The 17,137-nt window shown below is 47.0% G+C and overlaps 1 protein-coding gene across 4 annotated transcripts; it reads left to right on the top strand.

The window, feature by feature from the left end:
- Window positions 1–2,580: 2,580 nt before the first annotated feature.
- On the top strand, window positions 2,581–16,005 carry MPZL3 (myelin protein zero like 3). Of its 4 annotated transcripts, none has more exons than XM_038380752.2 (6): window positions 2,581–2,868; window positions 5,882–6,048; window positions 7,820–8,030; window positions 9,188–9,353; window positions 10,071–10,134; window positions 12,254–16,005. In XM_038380752.2, the coding sequence occupies exons 1-6, from the start codon at window positions 2,814–2,816 to the stop codon at window positions 12,278–12,280; spliced, it is 690 nt and encodes a 229-aa protein (XP_038236680.1). In that variant the 5' UTR covers window positions 2,581–2,813; the 3' UTR covers window positions 12,281–16,005. The 4 variants fall into 4 exon arrangements, with proteins under 4 accessions (XP_038236680.1, XP_043356801.1, XP_038236678.1 ...); XM_038380750.2 differs by lacking the exon at window positions 2,581–2,868 and adding an exon at window positions 4,078–4,412; XM_038380751.2 differs by lacking the exon at window positions 2,581–2,868 and adding an exon at window positions 4,427–4,564.
- Window positions 16,006–17,137: the final 1,132 nt, after the last annotated feature.

Below are 17,137 nucleotides of genomic sequence, written 5' to 3'. Positions count from 1 at the left end.
GATGCATCTGATGAAGTGAGCTGTAGCTCACGAAAGCTTATGCTTAAATTAATTTGTTAGTCTCTAAGGTGCCACAAGTACTCCTTTTCTTTTTTAGTATCTAGATGATGTACATGTGCATTTTTATACTAGTCAAACAGCTGCTTAGTTATAGACAAGTTTGATATTTTCATTTTTTTTGCTGTAAAACTTGTTTCAGCACATTGAAACTACAGTAAGTAAGGGCCTGTATCCATCTGTGTAGACAGATACTCTTTTGTACTATAACTTATTTTAAATGAGCTTTTCAAGTCATTGTATGTAAATAAACCATTTTTAGTATTAAAGCATGTCCTAGTTGCCTGTTTTTAATTGAAAAACTAGACGATTTACCACACAAGTTCATTATGGTAAGAAAACAATGGATGTCACAGTACAGAGTAGAGAGACAAGGTAGGTCAGATAAATATATTTTATTGGACCAACTTCTGCTTGTGAGAGAGACAAGTCCAATAAAAGATATTACCTCACCCACTTTGTCTCTCTAATATCCTGGAACCAACACGCTACAACTACACTGCATAGTGCATATGTTTAGTATGAACTTTCCACAATGCTTGAAGAAAATGTTTTTTTACAAGACCCTACCATACATACAACTTAAAATGAATTATTTTCTTTGGGAGACTGGACTAGTTAACTGTGCAGAGCACTGACATGCAGGAGTCCCTGAGTTGCTTGCTTGTGGGAGGCAGAAATGCATTCATTTCCTTTGGAAGGGAACACTTTGCTTTGCTCAATAATGATCCCTTTCTTAAGTAGTGATTGTGATAGTCACCTGGGGCCACCATGCCAGACTGGGCAGTTCCCGTATAGTAATTTTCCAGAGCTCAGTTGAAAGTTGGTGGCCAAGGGTCTTTGAACATCTCTCAGCTACTTCCTGTGTCTATTCCCCTGAGCTGACTTGCATGGTGCCTCCTATATCAGGACCAGCTTCTTATCCACTAAGTAACCTTCCTCAGATCCCTTTGTATAATACACTTATTTCGCAGGGCCTTCCTGCTGATATCCAGTCCTGCCAGAGTGCACTCATTAGGTCTTCCTGCAATTGATGGGCTGAAAAAGGCACAAACTAAGACTCTTGGACTGGGCTCTAGAACAAGTGGATAACAGGATGGTTCTGAAGGAAGGGTGGCTTGAGGCATGAGATTAGAAAGCTACTGACCCACAAATACTTAAATAAATTGAACTACCAAGCAAAGGTGGTACAGGTCTACGGCAAACAGGTCTTCAAAATAGTATTGTAATGCCTAGGCAAATTAAGTGATTATCAATATGTGTAGAATCTATCTACCTACCTTGCTTAATCTCAGAATCCATCTAGTGCTATTTTATTTGATGAGTGGTGAAGGTAGATGATACAGATACAACATTTCTCCTCATCTTCCCTCCCTACTCATATGCCCTGCCTCCTTGGCAACTCTTCCTCTAGAATCTATCAGTCAAGCTCCAATGTTTGCAAAGATTAGGTTACTTCAGAGGGATACCTGAGCGCATTCGTTTTGCTGCCAGTGACTGCCATCTCATGGAAGTAAGTAAATCCAGATTCATCCTTAAAGAAATACTGTTTGCCTTTCATCTCACTGTATCCATTTCAATCCAACATTCCTTTACTTTCGTACCCACCTTACCAGTTGCACTACAAACTGGTTTATCCTAGATGCTCTCTCATTTGACTCATAGCTACACCCTGTCCAGCATATAATAATTTCCTCTGCTGAGGACCCAAACTAATTTATAACTTTATGTCCCTAGTTTTGAGAACACCAGTTTTGAGAACACTCAGAATATATTTCTGCACAGGGAAAGGCACTGTTTATTGTACATGGTTGCTACTTGTGCTTGTGAGGGGCTCAAAAATCAGCGTTGGAGGCCTACGAAAACACATATTGTAAAAAGAAAAGGAGGACTTGTGGCACCTTAGAGACTAACGCATTTACTTGAGCATAAGCTTTCGTGAGCTCCAGCTCACTTCATCGGATGCATTGGGTGGAAAACCATCATATTGTGACACGACGTTGCCAGATGATGACATTTTGACACAATTGGTTGACATTTTGATGCAGCGATGTCATTTAGTGAAACCATGCCATGGGGTTTTGACCCCATGCTGTTAATGCCCCCACCTCACGACGGGGAGAAAGTGTTTGGATAAAAGGAGAGTATTGACACACGAGCCTAAGCCACCGACCGACAAGCTTTTGTTGCAGCGGAATAATTGTAGGTTTCAGAGTAGCAGCCGTGTTAGTCTGTATTCGCAAAAAGAAAAGGAGTACTTGTGGCACCTTAGAGACTAACACATTTATTTGAGCACAAGCTTTCGTGAGCTACAGCTCGCTGCATCGGATGCCGAAAGCTTATGCTCTAATACATTTGTTAGTCTCTAAGGTGCCACAAGTCCTCCTTTTCTTTTTTCAGAATAATTGTGTGCAGCACAATGACGTCACGGGCGGTGCTGGCTGCTGGAGATTTAACGTCATCGCACTGGACGGTGACGGGCTAGGGCCAGGGCCCAAAGGGGCAGACCGGTGCGCAGGGCACGTCGGTGGCGCTCGCAGGCGTGAGGATGCCGCGCTGTGCGGCGGGGGCTCAGGGCGGGGTGAGGACGCGGCAGGGCTGGGGCTAGGCCCCGTTGCCATGGAAACACCCCGGGCGGCCATCTTGGGCCTGCGCGCCCGGCCCTTGGGGCGCCTGACTTCCGGCCTGGCCTTGCCCTGCCTTCCGCCAGCTAGGCCCTGCTGGCCGCGCCGCAAACACAGCGAGCGGCTGCCGGGATGCGGGGCTGGGCGGCCGGCAGCCTCCTCCTGCTGGGGCTCCTGCTTCTGGACGGTGAGCGCGGGCCGGGGCCCTCCGCTTCCGGCTGGGGGCGATGGGCGGGTCTGCGGGGCGGGGCGGGGCTGGGGCCGGCCCAGGGGAAGTGTGTGTGTGGGGGGGGGCCCAGGGGAAGTGTGTGTGTGTGGGGGAGGGCCTGGGGGGGGCCCAGGGGAAGTGTGTGTGTGTGGGGGGGGGGGCTGGGGCCTGGAGGGGGGCCCAGGGGAAGTGTGTGTGTGTGGGGGGGGGGGCTGGGGCCTGGAGGGGGGCCCAGGGGAAGTGTGTGTGGGGGGGGGGGGGGGGGGCTGGGGCCTGGAGGGGGGCCCAGGGGAAGTGTGTGTGTGTGTGTGTGTGTGTGTGTGGGGGGGCCCAGGGGAAGTGTGTGTGTGTGTGTGGGGGGGGGGGCTGGGGCCTGGAGGGGGGGCCCAGGGGAAGTGAGTGTGGGGGGGGGGCCCAGGGGAAGAGAGTGTGGGGGGGGGCTGGGGCCTGGAGGGGGGCCCAGGGGAAGTGTGTGTGGGGGGGCCTGGGGGGGGCCCAGGGGAAGTGTGTGTGTGTGTGGGGGGGCCTGGGGGGGGCCCAGGGGAAGTGTGTGTGTGTGTGTGTGGGGGGGCCTGGGGGGGGCCCAGGGGAAGTGTGTGTGTGTGTGTGGGGGGGCCTGGGGGGGGCCCAGGGGAAGTGTGTGTGTGTGTGTGTGGGGGCCTGGGGGGGGCCCAGGGGAAGTGTGTGTGTGTGTGGGGGGGGGCCTGGGGGGGGCCCAGGGGAAGTGTGTGTGTGTGTGGGGGGGGGGGCTGGGGCCTGGAGGGGGGCCCAGGGGAAGTGTGTGTGTGTGTGGGGGGGGGCTGGGGCCTGGAGGGGGGCCCAGGGGAAGTGTGTGTGTGGGGGGGGGCTGGGGCCTGGAGGGGGGGCCCAGGGGAAGTGTGTGTGTGTGTGGGGGGGCTGGGGCCTGGAGGGGGGGCCCAGGGGAAGTGTGTGGGGGGGGGCCTGGAGGGGGGCCCAGGGGAAGTGTGTGTGTGGGGGGGGGGGCTGGGGCCTGGAGGGGGGCCCAGGGGAAGTGTGTGTGTGGGGGGGGGCTGGGGCCTGGAGAGGGGGGTCTGTAGGGCTGGGGGTTGTGGATGGAGGGCCATGGTGGCATGTGGGGTTGGGGGTGGAAAGACCAGACGTGGGGGCAGGGGCTGGACTGGTGGGACAGATGAAGAAGGGGGTTTGGCTGAGGGATGCAGCAATCTGGGAGGGGTGTGTCTGGGGGATTAATTGAAAAAGGATTGCGTGTGGGGTTGGCAGCCTGATGGAGGGCATGTCTGTGGTTTGTACATTTAGGGGAGCTGTTTTAGGGGGTTCTGTTTTGGTGGAGGGTGTGACTAGTCCCCCCTTCCCCCAATGTTTTAGGGGCAGAGGGGGCTTGGGGGCAGTTAAAGAGAAGAGGGAGATGTTTGGGGTGGGGAGCGTATGTTGTTTCAGATGGTGTGACCCAGAAGTGATTAACAGTGACCCAGCTGCACCCCGGCAAGCTTTTCTGAGTCACCCGACCACACCAGTTCCCAGCTTGGGTCCATCAGCAGTAGGTGGGGGCGAATGAGGGCCTTGCAGTAGGAGCAGCCGTAGCATTTGAAATGGTGCATAAGTGCTGTTAAAATGTCCAGGCTTTGTCTAGGGAGCAGAGCCTCCCCTGAGGCCTGTGTTTGGGCCCTGGCTCTAGACACTCCATCATTTAGAGGTATTTGTAGCAATAGAAATGGATATGGGGTTGGGGAGCACTAGAATGGGAGTCAGGCCATCTGGGTTCAATCCCTGGCTCTGTCAATGACTTGTTTGGGCAAATCACTTCACCTGTCTGGGCCTCAGTTTCCTCATCTGTAAACTGTGCAGAGTGATTCCCACTCACCTTTGTAAAGCTCTTAGAGATGTTTGCGTGAAAAGTACTATATGGTCTAAATGTTAATTTTTAGTGTCTTCTGATGACTTGTTACTTCACACAACAAACAGTTAACCTGTGGAACTCATCACTGGGAATGTTGTGAAGGCCAAAAGTATACAAGGGTTCAAAAAAGAACTAGATAAATTAATAGAGGATAGGTCCATCGATGGCTATTAGCCTGGATGGTCAGGGATGCAATCCCATGCTCTGAGTGTCTCTAGCCTCTGAGTGCCAGAAGCTGGGAGTGGACGATGGGATGGATTATTTGATTATTGCTTGTTCTGTTCACTCCCTCTGAAGTACCTAGCATTGGCCGCTGTCAGAAGACAGGATACTGGGCTGCATGGACCATTGGTCTGAGCCAGTATGGCCATTCTTATCATCTTACTATGTTTTTATGACGATGAAACAAATCCCTTTTTGAAGTCCTTTGATAAACTCACTTGCCAGTGGTTTCTCCCCATCATACTTTCTGAGACCCTGGCTACAATTCTTGACAGTTGTGATTTTTTCGCACCTCCCTTTGCTTCCTTCACTCTACAGTGGAGACAGTTGGACTAAGACTTGTTTACATTTGTGGAAAAAATAATTTGTTTTCAAGTCTCCATATTTTGTATTTATTACTGCACAACACTTCTGTAATGCCATAAACGTATATAGTGCTTTACAAACTTAAAAAGAAGCATGTTTTCAGCACCAAAGAGCTTACAAAGTAAAGAAGATGGGCATGAGCAAATGCAAAACAGAGCTTCAGGAGAGGGATTGTATGTTGATTTATTAATGAGAAGAAGGGCCCTGAAGTTGGCACTTTGCACCTTCTCTCTGGTCCAGTTGTGTTTGATTAGTTTATCTGCATACTGGGTACATGGAGGGGTTTGGCAGTGACCTCCAAACAAATACCCTGTTTGTTGGCTAAGCATGAAACAGTGCTGAATTCCTGCCACCGTTAGAGGAATTCCCTGCATTTCTTGGGGTTGGGTGGGTGCCAGGGATGGGATAGAGGTATGTGTACTTTTAGACAGCCATCAGTTCTTCACTGCAGTGGCTTTGCTATCTAACTTGTGTCCTTTACAAAAATTCCCATCTAATCTTTCTCTTTGGGGCTTGTTTCATCAGGTGTCGGCAATGCTCTTTCATTGGAAATTAAAGTGGATCCTGAAGTACAAGCTTTTGTTGATGAACAGGTGACCCTGAAATGCTCATTCAGATCCTTCTCTCCCATAACTCAGAAGCTGACTGTAGACTGGACTTACCAGCCCCTCACAGATGGTCATATGGAGACAGTAAGTGCTTGCAGATGAGTGTTGCAAAGAATCTTTCTTGCAGCTGGGCAGAACTCCGTGGGAAGGTTGAAGATCCCATGGCATTTTGTGTAAAAACTCAGTGTTTGTCTCAGTGTGCTTCTCCACGGCTGTGTGGTGGGCTCTTTGGCTGTCATCCTCCACTCCAGAGGAGGCTGCATTTCAGTGCTGCTGTATATACATAGGTTGAATTTCTTTAAAATCCTTTGGGCTGAATGATACCATGTAAATACAAAGTATTATAACCTTAAGAGATGACTGTCCCATTGCAAACTAGGCATCCATATAAATGCACTGGGGATCACGTGGTCTGGAAAGTCTCCAGTGCAGAACATACCGTGGCAGCTTTGCCATGTGGCAGAATGCAGGTATAACTTATCTTGGAGTGGCAGCGGTGTGTGTGTGTGTGTGTGCAGAGCCACTCTGCAGGTGGTCCTAAAGGATTTATGGGCTCTTACCAGTTATTGTTGGCAGCAGTATGAAATCCAGTCACAGGTGCATAGATGTAAAATCCATTCATAAATGTCTCATTCTCTGTGTAAATCATCAGTGATTTCCTCTGCTCAGCTGAGGTTAAGCTCTTGGGAATGGTATGTTGCAGCTGGAAGGATGTGGTGGTGTCTGCGTAAAGTAGGCTCTGGTAAGTCCCCTGTGGCCAGCCAGCAGGAGTGAACTGAAGGGAAGTTAGCACTATTTTTTGTGAACTAAAGTCAGATCTGCAGAGTTGCAGCATTCAGTTATGCCGTGCCTATGACAGGATTCCAGTGCTTTACAAGGAGCTGGGGAGGGAGCACTGCAATTTCGGACTGGCACTGCCAGATGACCAAGGAACTGATTGGATGCGGTGTAGTTGTAGCCGTGACCTGCAGAAGAGCTTTCTGTGGCTCAAAAGCTTGTGTCTCTCACCAACGACAGTTGGCTCAGTAAAAGATTACCTCGCCTCTCTTGTTGCTTTAAGTAACTGATTATCTTGAAAAGCTGTCTGTCTAAGGTATTACCGTAGTGTCTCAGAATCTTAATGTATTTATCCTCACAACACCCCCTGGGAGGTAGTGATGTGTAGTTTCCCATCTGTCAAGTAGGGATAACAGAGGCAGAGAATAACTAAGTGACTTGCCCATGGTCACATAGAAAATGTTTGGTAGACCAGGGAATTGACCCCGAGTCTCCTAAATCGCAGGATAGCACCCTAACCTCCAGAGCAGTGGTTCTCAACTTATTTACTACTGTGGGCTGCATATGCAGCTTTCTGTGTGTTATGTGGGCCACATCCACACACAATATATATATTACTTGTATGGCCCTGAGGATGTCACATCGGCCACAGCTGTGTGTTGATTGGGCTGTAAGTGGGTCGCAGGTTGAGAACCACTGCACCAGAGCATCCTCTTCCATCTTAGATCCTCCGTGACCAGAAAGATGATGATGACTCTGATGCGAGCCCTGGAGACTGGTAGGCAAGGAGGGAGATCCTTGGGGCTGTATCATGGATATGGAAGACCCTGACATGCATTTCCACCCTCTTTTCTCCCTTGGTAAAAATGTTTAAAAAAAAAAAAAAAATCTGAAAAGCTGGTGCAATGATGCCCAGCGTTGTGGGTTTGTGAGCCCCTGGTGTATCTGAGGTGGGATGCCTGTGAAAGGGTTGTTCTTTTTGACCCTGTACTCTCCGAAAGGAGTTTTTTTTTTTTTCCCCCCCCCTCTTCTTTTTGGAGAATGACTTGTTGGAACAATTATTGTCTTCCCTCTTCAGATTTTTCATTATCAGTCTGTTGCATATCCAGCTGTAGTGGGAACATTCAGAGACAGGATTTTATGGGTTGGGAACATTGCCAAGGGTGATGCCTCCATTGCTATCCGAAATCTAACGATGAATGACAATGGGACGTTCACCTGCGCCGTGAAGAATCCCCCGGATGTGCACCACAACATCCCCCAGACCAAGCTGACAGTCACACAAAGAGGTAAGTCTGTAGCATGGCAATATTCTCCCTGTTTATGTCTCATGAGTGCATTCCTGTTTTGCCAGAAATCTTTGGAGTCTAAGCACCAGATCTGGTGTCTAGCTTGCCTGGAACTACAGGTTTAAATGCCACCAGGGCATCAGCTCGGCCCCTCTCCTTTCTGGATAGATAAATTGAGATCCATGCAGTTTGATGTGTGTTCTTTTGGTGAAAACTTAAGGTTGTGTCTCTCCTGTATGGAGACAAAAGATGCCAGCAGCATTTTCCTAAGAGTAGGCATCTACCTTGGTGTCTGTCTTGGGAGTTCAGATCATCCCAAACTTCACTGGGGGTCAGCGCATGTACAGTGGAACAGGAGGTGGTAGTGGAGGTGATGGGTGTTCCTCAGCAGAGGCTCAGTACACAAGATTGGCCATCCAGGATTCCCACCTAAGAGGGTACAGAATTAATCAGGTAGCATTGCTGGGAGCCGATGTCTTAACAATGACTTGACATTTCACAAACATTAAAGAATAGCTGCCTTAGGCAAATGCCTCATCTACCCTGTGTGGGAGAGCTGTCCCTGGGCTTGCGGATTGGGTGTGTCCATCAGTTTGATGTGACTCTCCTCTCACTTGGTTTTGAATGTGCTGCTCTCAGGCTATGTCTACACTACGCAGCTTTTAGCGACATGGCTGTGTTGCTACAGCTGTACCGCTAAAAATCGTGCAGTGTAGCTGCTGTTTGTTGGATCTCCTGCCGAGAAAAAACTTCTAACCCCAACGAGCGGGTTTAGCTTTGTCAGCAGAAGAGTGCTCCTGCTGACAAAGCGCTGTTCACGCTGGTGCTTGTCGGCAAAACTTTTGTCTTTCATGGGTGTGTTGTTGTGTTTTTTTAATACCTCTGAAAGACAAAAGTTTTGTGTTCAATTGCCAGTGTAGACATAGCTTAAGTTGTGCTCCTTCACTGCAGCCAGATAGATTTAATCTTTGTCCTCCCCTCCATGGGAGGAGTCTAGTTCTGAATTTGAGTTCCCTGACAGGACTTTGTCACAAGTTCCTTTAACCCCAGCAAGTCCTGTGCTTTTTATAAAAAAGGCCAGAATGCTGTATGGGATTAATATTTGCCATAGAGATGAAACAAAGCCATATTCTACTGCTATTCCCTCTCTTCTGCAGGCTTTTCTTTCCAGCTAACTTCAGCAGTGTTGCTATCCATCTTAGTGTTCCTCCCCTCTGCCATTGTGGTCATTCTGCTGCTGGTGAGGATGGGAAGGAAATTTGGAGTCCTAAAGCATAGAAAAAAATCTGGCTATAAGAAATCATCCATTGAAGTCTCTGATGAGTAAGTTTTACATTGAACCTAATCCCCATCCCCTCTGGCCTGGGATTGTGGGTGGGTTTTTTCTGTCGTCCTACATCTCATAATCCACAACATCTGGGGTTCTGCCAGTGAGAATTTGTTGTCCATGGGCACAAGTCAGCTGGTAGTCAGTCTCTGAAAACACCTTGTGGGAATGTAACTGAGTGAAATGTGTGCTGTACATCCTCTTTGTGGGGCAGCTGAGCTAAACTGTTGAGATTTAGAGCTTTTCACCTCCATCACCAGACTTAATCCAGTCCAGATCAGTAAGCTGTGTGGAGCATCTCAGTCCAAATGTCTGTATCACAAAAACCCACTATTCTAATGCTAACTGGCTCCCTTGTAAATGCACTACTTTGTTCTTCTGGGGTGTCAAGTCTGAACTAAATTCACAATCTTTTTAACTATAATATTTTGGTTAATGGCAACTGAAACTTTCCAGCCAAACAGCAGTTTCTGTGGTTAATAGTGTGATTGCATGGCAAACCTAAATCAAATGGCCAAACCTTTGAAATAAGGAGCCTAACATTCTGGTCTTCTGCTTTGCTAGTTTAAAACATAATTACAGAGCAGGCATTTCCGATGAATTGGTCAAAAGGACTGGGAAAGTGACCTATGTGTTAGAAAACAATCCGTCTTGGGGCTGTTTTGGGGTGTGAGCAGGAGACACATTGACCTAACACTGTGCTCTTTCTGCAGGCCTGAGCGCACTGAGCAGGGCACCTGCCTGGGGAGGATGGGCACATGGTGTTTGCAGTGTGTGGTAAGTGCAAGTAAAGGTTCTTGTAATTTAGTATCATTGTTAACTCTCATAAGAGTGAGGGCTGAGAGCAGTAGCTAGAGCCAGGGATAGTGCCCGAGAGCTTGGCGTGAGCTCCTCACACAGCTGAGCTGATGCCTCTCAGTGCTTTCCACATCTGGTCTTTTTTGGGTAGAAAGTGCTGCATTATTGGGTGCGTGTGATTAGCTTGAGACCCACCAAATTCATTTCACATGAGACTTAATCCAGATCAAACCACAAGTTTTCAGTGGTGAAAAGCCAGTGGTTTAACCTCTTAACTCACTCTGCTACCTTTTTCCTGCAGAGACCATGGTGAGTCTCTTTACTCCATAGGTGCAGTAGGGCCATTAGGCTGTGACTGCAGGGTAAGCAGTGCAGAGTTGGAGAGGCTGGAGGCAGAAACGCATACATGCATTTTACTTTCTTCCAAAGGTGGTAGCATGCAGAGTTGGGTTAGCTTGGGTCTTTTTGACTAGAAATCTCCATACTCATGCTGTTCTGGTCACAACAGAACCCTGTTTAAACTGTCTGATTTCTGTGCTTCTATTGCTGTTCACCCACTATCACCCCATCACCAACCTCTTCTAGCACCTGCAGTTACTTTGGTGTCAAACTTATTGTACTGGAATTTCTGAACTCTCCTTCCACTCTCTGCACTTGCCTTTTTGGAAAGCATATCCAAGCTTTCCGTGCTGCATTGAACAACCACAGCCAAAGGCATGTTGTATCCCAGTACATGCTCCCTAATGTGCATGATTAGAGGGAGCATTCTCATCGTGTCCTTCCCTACAGGGCTGGGGAATAAGCCTACAACCCTCACTGCCATGCCTCTGTCTCATGTAGTTGCCTAATCTGCTCCATTTACCATGGGTCAAACGAAGGGCACATGGGGATAAAGCAGAAAGTTTTTGTTTTAGAAAAAAGTTGGTGTTGATGTGGGAGATGATGGGTGAAGCAGTAGAGAAGGTTCCCTTGCACACAGTGGTGAGATGGTGTTTAGGGACAGGACTGATGCAGGTGGTATTTGCTGGAGGCAGCAGGCAAAGGAATGGAGACAGATGGAATCAATGAGAGAGGCTTGATTAAATGTGGGGAGTTTTAAAACAAGGAGGGATTAATCTGATAGTTTCCTCTGACCTCTCGGTAAAGTTTAGTTTAGTTTTTTTTTATTTAATCCTGTTAATTTCATGTTGAATGTTTCATCGGTCGTTTGAGAAGTGGTTCTTAGCTGACAATAGAATATTTAGCACTCCAGGAGTCTCCTTGTCTCAGTGATGCTGATGTAGCAGCACGGGGTGCTGCTGTGACGTGTTTTTCTTTAATACGTTATAAAAATACTTTCAATTGTAAAATCAGTCGCACACAGCAAAACCAAGCAACCTGCTTGCACTTGGCTCATGAAAGGGGTGGGAAACCAGTGGAGGGGTTTTCTGATAAGGCAGGTACGATTACACCTCCTATTGTGTCAGAGCAATGACCTGAGGTCAGCGTGAAGCGAGAAAGTGACCGCAATAATCTGGCGCTAACATAAAATATTGGGGATCTGAAGGCATGGGGTTGCTAGGAGCAGAGGCAGACTTTAGCAGTAGGATTTAGACACATTAACAGTGCTGTGTGGCTGCCCACAAGCCTGTTTGCACGCACTCTGAGTGCATGTGCTTTTCTTTTAAAGCATCAGGCTGGGGGCTCTCCAGTCTTGGGTGGAGATTTTGCAGGAAGGAAATGGCTGCTTGAGCTGTTCAGGATCAGCTCTGTAGGGAGTGGTGATGCTTTCAAAGGAAGCTAGCGTTTGGGGGTTGGTGTGGCAGTGCCTTGTGCTTGAGGTTTAGTTGTTGCTCCTCTTAAACCTGCTCCACGTGAATTTCTTGTAGTGCCAGTTTAACTGGGCTCCTCAGTGATGCGCCAGAAGGATTTGACTGCAGATTTGTATAGAAACAGTAGGCCTAAGGCTTTTGCAGAAGTGCTGGCTTTTTCAAAATGAACAGCTTCTGGGAAACACTTAATCTCTTGTCTGAACTGACCCAACTCGTGTCTGTGCTGAAGATCTGAATTGTTTCATGTCTTCGTGCCTAATCTCGCGCTCTCAATACTTTCTGTCCAGGACACTGATGAGGAGGAACCATATTGATGGAAGGCCAAAGCTGCAGATGAAGGGAGAATGTGCAGTATTGAAAATCCCTATCCAGAAGGCCACTAGGACCCTTGGATGCCCAGTGACTCTTGGCACGTTGGGAGAAGAATTCTGAGATGGGAGAATCAACTTTTATTCAGCCATAGGAATGATGATTTTAAAATCTTGTTATTTATTGAAAAAAGTAAATCTTTTGTAGTCAAAACCCACTTGGCAATATCTTAAGGCAGATAAACCTAAAATATAGCTTTCAATTTAAAGAAACCACAGTGCTTCCAATTAAACAAGCTCATGCTCTTCTAACAATCTGACTCAGCACATTCTCTGGTGTAGAGTTTGTGTCTGTCAGATTGTTCCCTATATCACATGACTGACTGTCTGTCTTCCAGTTTCCTTAAGTTGAAATTGCCTAAAGCACCGGCTACTTAGGAGTGAGAGGTAGCACCTTAAACAGGTGGTCTTGAGACACATAGCAAAAGTGTCTTGTGTTACACTGGTGCATCCTTGCTGAAGTGTTACACCAGCATGACTGAAGGCTGGATTTGGCCCATTGGGCAAAGGACATATCTGAGTGTCGGCTGAAAGGAGCTTGCTGCTTTTTCATTGCTTCCTGGTGTCATCTGCCTTATAACGATGGGGTAACTATCTTATGCCTCCCATCCTTTCAGCTAAGGTTTTAAAAAGTTGTCAGTTGCATTGTAATGAAACCCTGGTATTATTTGCTTTGAATCTTCATTACCCAGCAATCTGCAGCACCAGATAACTTCATTCTAAGTACAGAATTATTTGTAAAAGATGAAGTGTGACTAATTTGCAGCTATTTTCCCTTTAATAATGGCAAATGGTGGCTAGGGTGCCCCCAGCTCCGTCTGTCTGGGCCATCATCTCAGGGCAATGTCTAAGGGAAGAACCCTTTGGGCTCTATTGTAAAAACCACCATACTCCTCCCCTTTACATAGGTTCAGATGATGAGAGAGCAGCTGAATAAACTTTTGCTGAGTGGGCTTCAAAATGGCAAAAGCGACCATTAATAATGTTGTGACCATTAATAATGGTGCAATGGCTGACTCTGCTGTGCTGAGTAGGGCATTCAGCATCTGCATGAATTGAACATTGATGGACGTTGTTAACTGTCACATTTGTCACATTTCGTTTTCTCTTCTACAAGTGATATGGTGCTGAAAGTGGAGGAGAATGGTGCAGAGAGCTTCCCTGGTCAGGGTCCATAAAGTAAAATGCCTCCATATGTAGCTGCCTTCATCATAGACAGGCCAGGAGGTGTCTAGTGAGTTGTGTGAAATTCATGGGCGGATGGAGAAAATTCTCCTGACTTTTTTTTCACTTTTTCCACCCCCAGCTCCAACAATAAGTATTGTGAGGACAGAGGTGCTATGCTCAGAGTATTGTCTCCTGTTTTAGTTCTGATCTGTCTCTGTAATGAATCCTGCAAGACAAGGAGCAGTGGGGATAACATATGAGGCTCTGTATTCTTGTGTTTCTAGGACAGGCTAAGCAAAACTTACCATTTATTGTCATCTCAGGAAGTCCATTTTATAGCTTCCATCCATTGAGGGCTGCATGGGATTCCCAGTACAGCTCCCAGTCTGCCCAACAGAGGCAGAAGTCTTCCTGCATACTTCCCCTCTGCAGGGACTGCACCTGGGAACACAGCTCTGATGTTGCCTGTGGAACTCGTGGGTTTCTGCGCAAGTCTGGGAGTGTTAGCATTGAATTAGATGGGAACAGGGTTGTATCTTGTCCTAGCCCTTCCTTTGCTGTTCAACTGGGAAGTGCCTTGCCTCATTCTGGCAGGCCTCCTGGCCTCTGGTTGCCTGTAATCCTAAGCATCTGGTGCCTGCGTTTACACAACAGCCGGCAGGTTTAAAGATCCCAGTCTCTCGTTAAATGAGTGTATTGTAAAGAGCCGTGTCCCACCTGCTATGACCTGTTGGGCTGCGATCTGGCAGAGTTGCCATAGTTCTCCGCAGCTCAAAACTTGCTGTAACTCCAGGAGTGAGTTTGAACTTTTACATGTGCAAATGTTTAATGGAGAATTATGAAGCTACCAGAAGGCTGGGCACCTAACTGCTGCCCCATGGTGCACAAGGGGTGGAGAATCTTCTTTCACCAACCCTGCCCAATAAGAAGTAGAGAGGACAGGGGAAGCAGTGACCTTCATCTCCGCTATCTCACTTGCTTTCTCTATGTGGCATTAGCTGGATGATCACTTTTGCTGTAGATGCATTGCTGTGTCATGGCCAATAAATCATTTTGTTTTATTCCAGGCCACGTTTTTCTTTATTTGGCTAGAAATAGGCGGACACATGGTTGAGTTTGAAGAGGAGCTTGTGAAGCTATCCGGCCTGACTGATCCCTGTGAACTTAAGAAAGAGTCATGGTGATGATGGGAAATATGCTTAGGAGCAGATTTAAATAGAAGAGAGACCACATACTCCAATCCCCAGCCACAAACTCTGGCATGGGTGTCTCATTATCAGTGTGGTGCTATGTATCCCATCAATGGGGTGTAAGCTGTCGTGCCATATGAATCTGACTGTCTAGTCCAGAGGCTGTCTCTCTAAGTAGCATAGCAACATAGTATTCAGGGCCAGCTGCTGGTAGCTGCCTTGACCACAACGCACAATGATAAGAATTTTCTCCTTCCACAGCTAAAGTGTTTTTATAAGTTTGAACTTACTGGTGATGCAGTGACTGTCCAAACCAAAAGTTACTGGCAGGCTAGAGGGAGCTGGTTTTGCGGTCTGGGGAGTAGCTAACTGCTCAGTGCTTTGCAGAAATAACCTCACGTTCTACGGAACTTTTCTGTCCAAGGGAGGCCAAAGCATTTACAAACAATGGCCAAATCCTGCACTCGATTACGCTGGTACAAAGCGATACTAACTTCTTGAAGCTCGTGGCTTTGCTCTGAATTTAGAATGTGTGAGAGCGCAAAATTTGGTTCTTACTTTGTCAGCTATATGGAAATCCAGCTCTGGATGGATCACACCAGCAGTGTAACAGCACCTGTGTAGGAAAAGAAGCGAAGCGGGATATATGTTTGTGACGCATGGCCAGAAAGGCTTAAACATCCTGCAAAATAAATAACCCTCAAAAGACATGTGGGGAGACAATGTTTGTGTTTTTGTGTATTTACATATGTAAGAATAGGGTGAAGATGTAATCAACAGTTCCTGTCTAGGCTGTATTCTGATAGTTCAGAGGTCAAAAGAACATCCTATTATTTAAATAAATTGTAAACACAGGATATCTCTGTATTCATCTCTCTTTGAAATGTATAGAAAATAATCTGTGAATGGTGGAGGAACAAGCAAATGGCCTTACGTTAATTCTACAGCTAAGTACTGGTGATGGACTTCCTTCAAAGTCATGCTAATTACCTTTTGAACTCCAACTTGTCAAAAGACATGAAATTGTATAAAAGATCTTTGGGTCCTGATTCTGTCATCTCAGATCTGCTTAGGCTTCATCAGGGGAAGTTTGAGTCACAAGACTGAGGTCCCAGTTAGGCTGGTATGCCCTGAATATGATATTTGGACATTGGACTATAACCTGTGAATTCTTTCTGAAAGAACTCTTTGCAACTACAAAGCTCACCATCTCTGCTATGAATCTGAACCTCAATGAATTGAACTCGTGTCTATGCATATTGAACTTTTAACCAGACTCTCTCTTGTTTTTAATAAAGTTTAGTTTAATAAGAATGGACTGTAGCATGTAGTTGGGTAAGATCTGGAATATTCATTAACCTGGGAGGTAATGTGTCTGATCATTTGGGATTGGTAGAACCCTTTTTTAATATGAGGAAATAAGATTTACAGAAATGGTCGTTATATTTGATGTGGGTACCTGGATGGAGGCCTGAGGGAACTGTGTTGTTTGAACTTCTGAGTAACCAGTAAGGTAATAAGCTGTTTTGTGCTGGCGTGGTGAATCTAAGTATTGGAATATCCACCAGCTTTATGGGGATTGTCTGCCCCATTCTTTGCAGGTCACCCTAATTGAGTGACCATCATTGGTTCCCCACTAGGACCCCGATCACAATGCTGTTGAAATGGGGGGTTAGGGTGGAGAAGGTAATTGTCAACAGAGCAGATAATCATATATGCCAAGTATCCTGCCTTTCCATTCAGAATCTAAACAGTAAAGCTAGTGGCATGACATCAAACACATGACTTGCTAAAGTTAGCATTTAAATAGCGGCTTCTTGGCACAAAGACACAATTTCCTGGTGCAAGTGCTAGGGGAGCCAACTAGGGGGAGCGCTTTTCTTGACCTGCTGCTCACAAACCGGGTAGAATTAGTGGGGGAAGCAAAAGTGGATGGGAATCTGGGAGGCAGTGACCATGAGTTGGTTGAGTTCAGGATCCTGACGCAGGGAAGAAAGGTAAGCAGCAGGATACGGACCCTGGACTTCAGGAAAGCAGACTTTGACTCCCTCAGGGAACAGATGGCCAGGATCCCCTGGGGGACTAACATGAAAGGGAAGGGAGTCCAGGAGAGCTGGCTGTATTTCAAGGAATCCCTGTTGAGGTTACAGGGACAAACCATCCCGATGAGTCGAAAGAATAGTAAATATGGCAGGCGACCAGCTTGGCTTAATGGTGAAATCCTAGCGGATCTTAAACATAAAAAAGAAGCTTACAAGAAGTGGAAGGTTGGACATATGACCAGGGAAGAGTATAAAAATATTGCTCGGGCATGTAGGAAAGATATCAGGAGGGCCAAATCGCACCTGGAGCTGCAGCTAGCAAGAGATGTCAAGAGTAACAAGAAGGGTTTCTTCAGGTATGTTGGCAACAAGAAGAAAGCCAAGGAAAGTGTGGGCCCCTTACT

This window comes from Dermochelys coriacea, chromosome 22, assembly GCF_009764565.3.
Source record: "Dermochelys coriacea isolate rDerCor1 chromosome 22, rDerCor1.pri.v4, whole genome shotgun sequence".
Lineage (NCBI taxonomy): Eukaryota > Metazoa > Chordata > Testudines > Dermochelyidae > Dermochelys > Dermochelys coriacea.
Note: the sequence above shows the minus strand (reverse complement) of the source record. Positions and strands in the feature narration are given on the sequence as shown.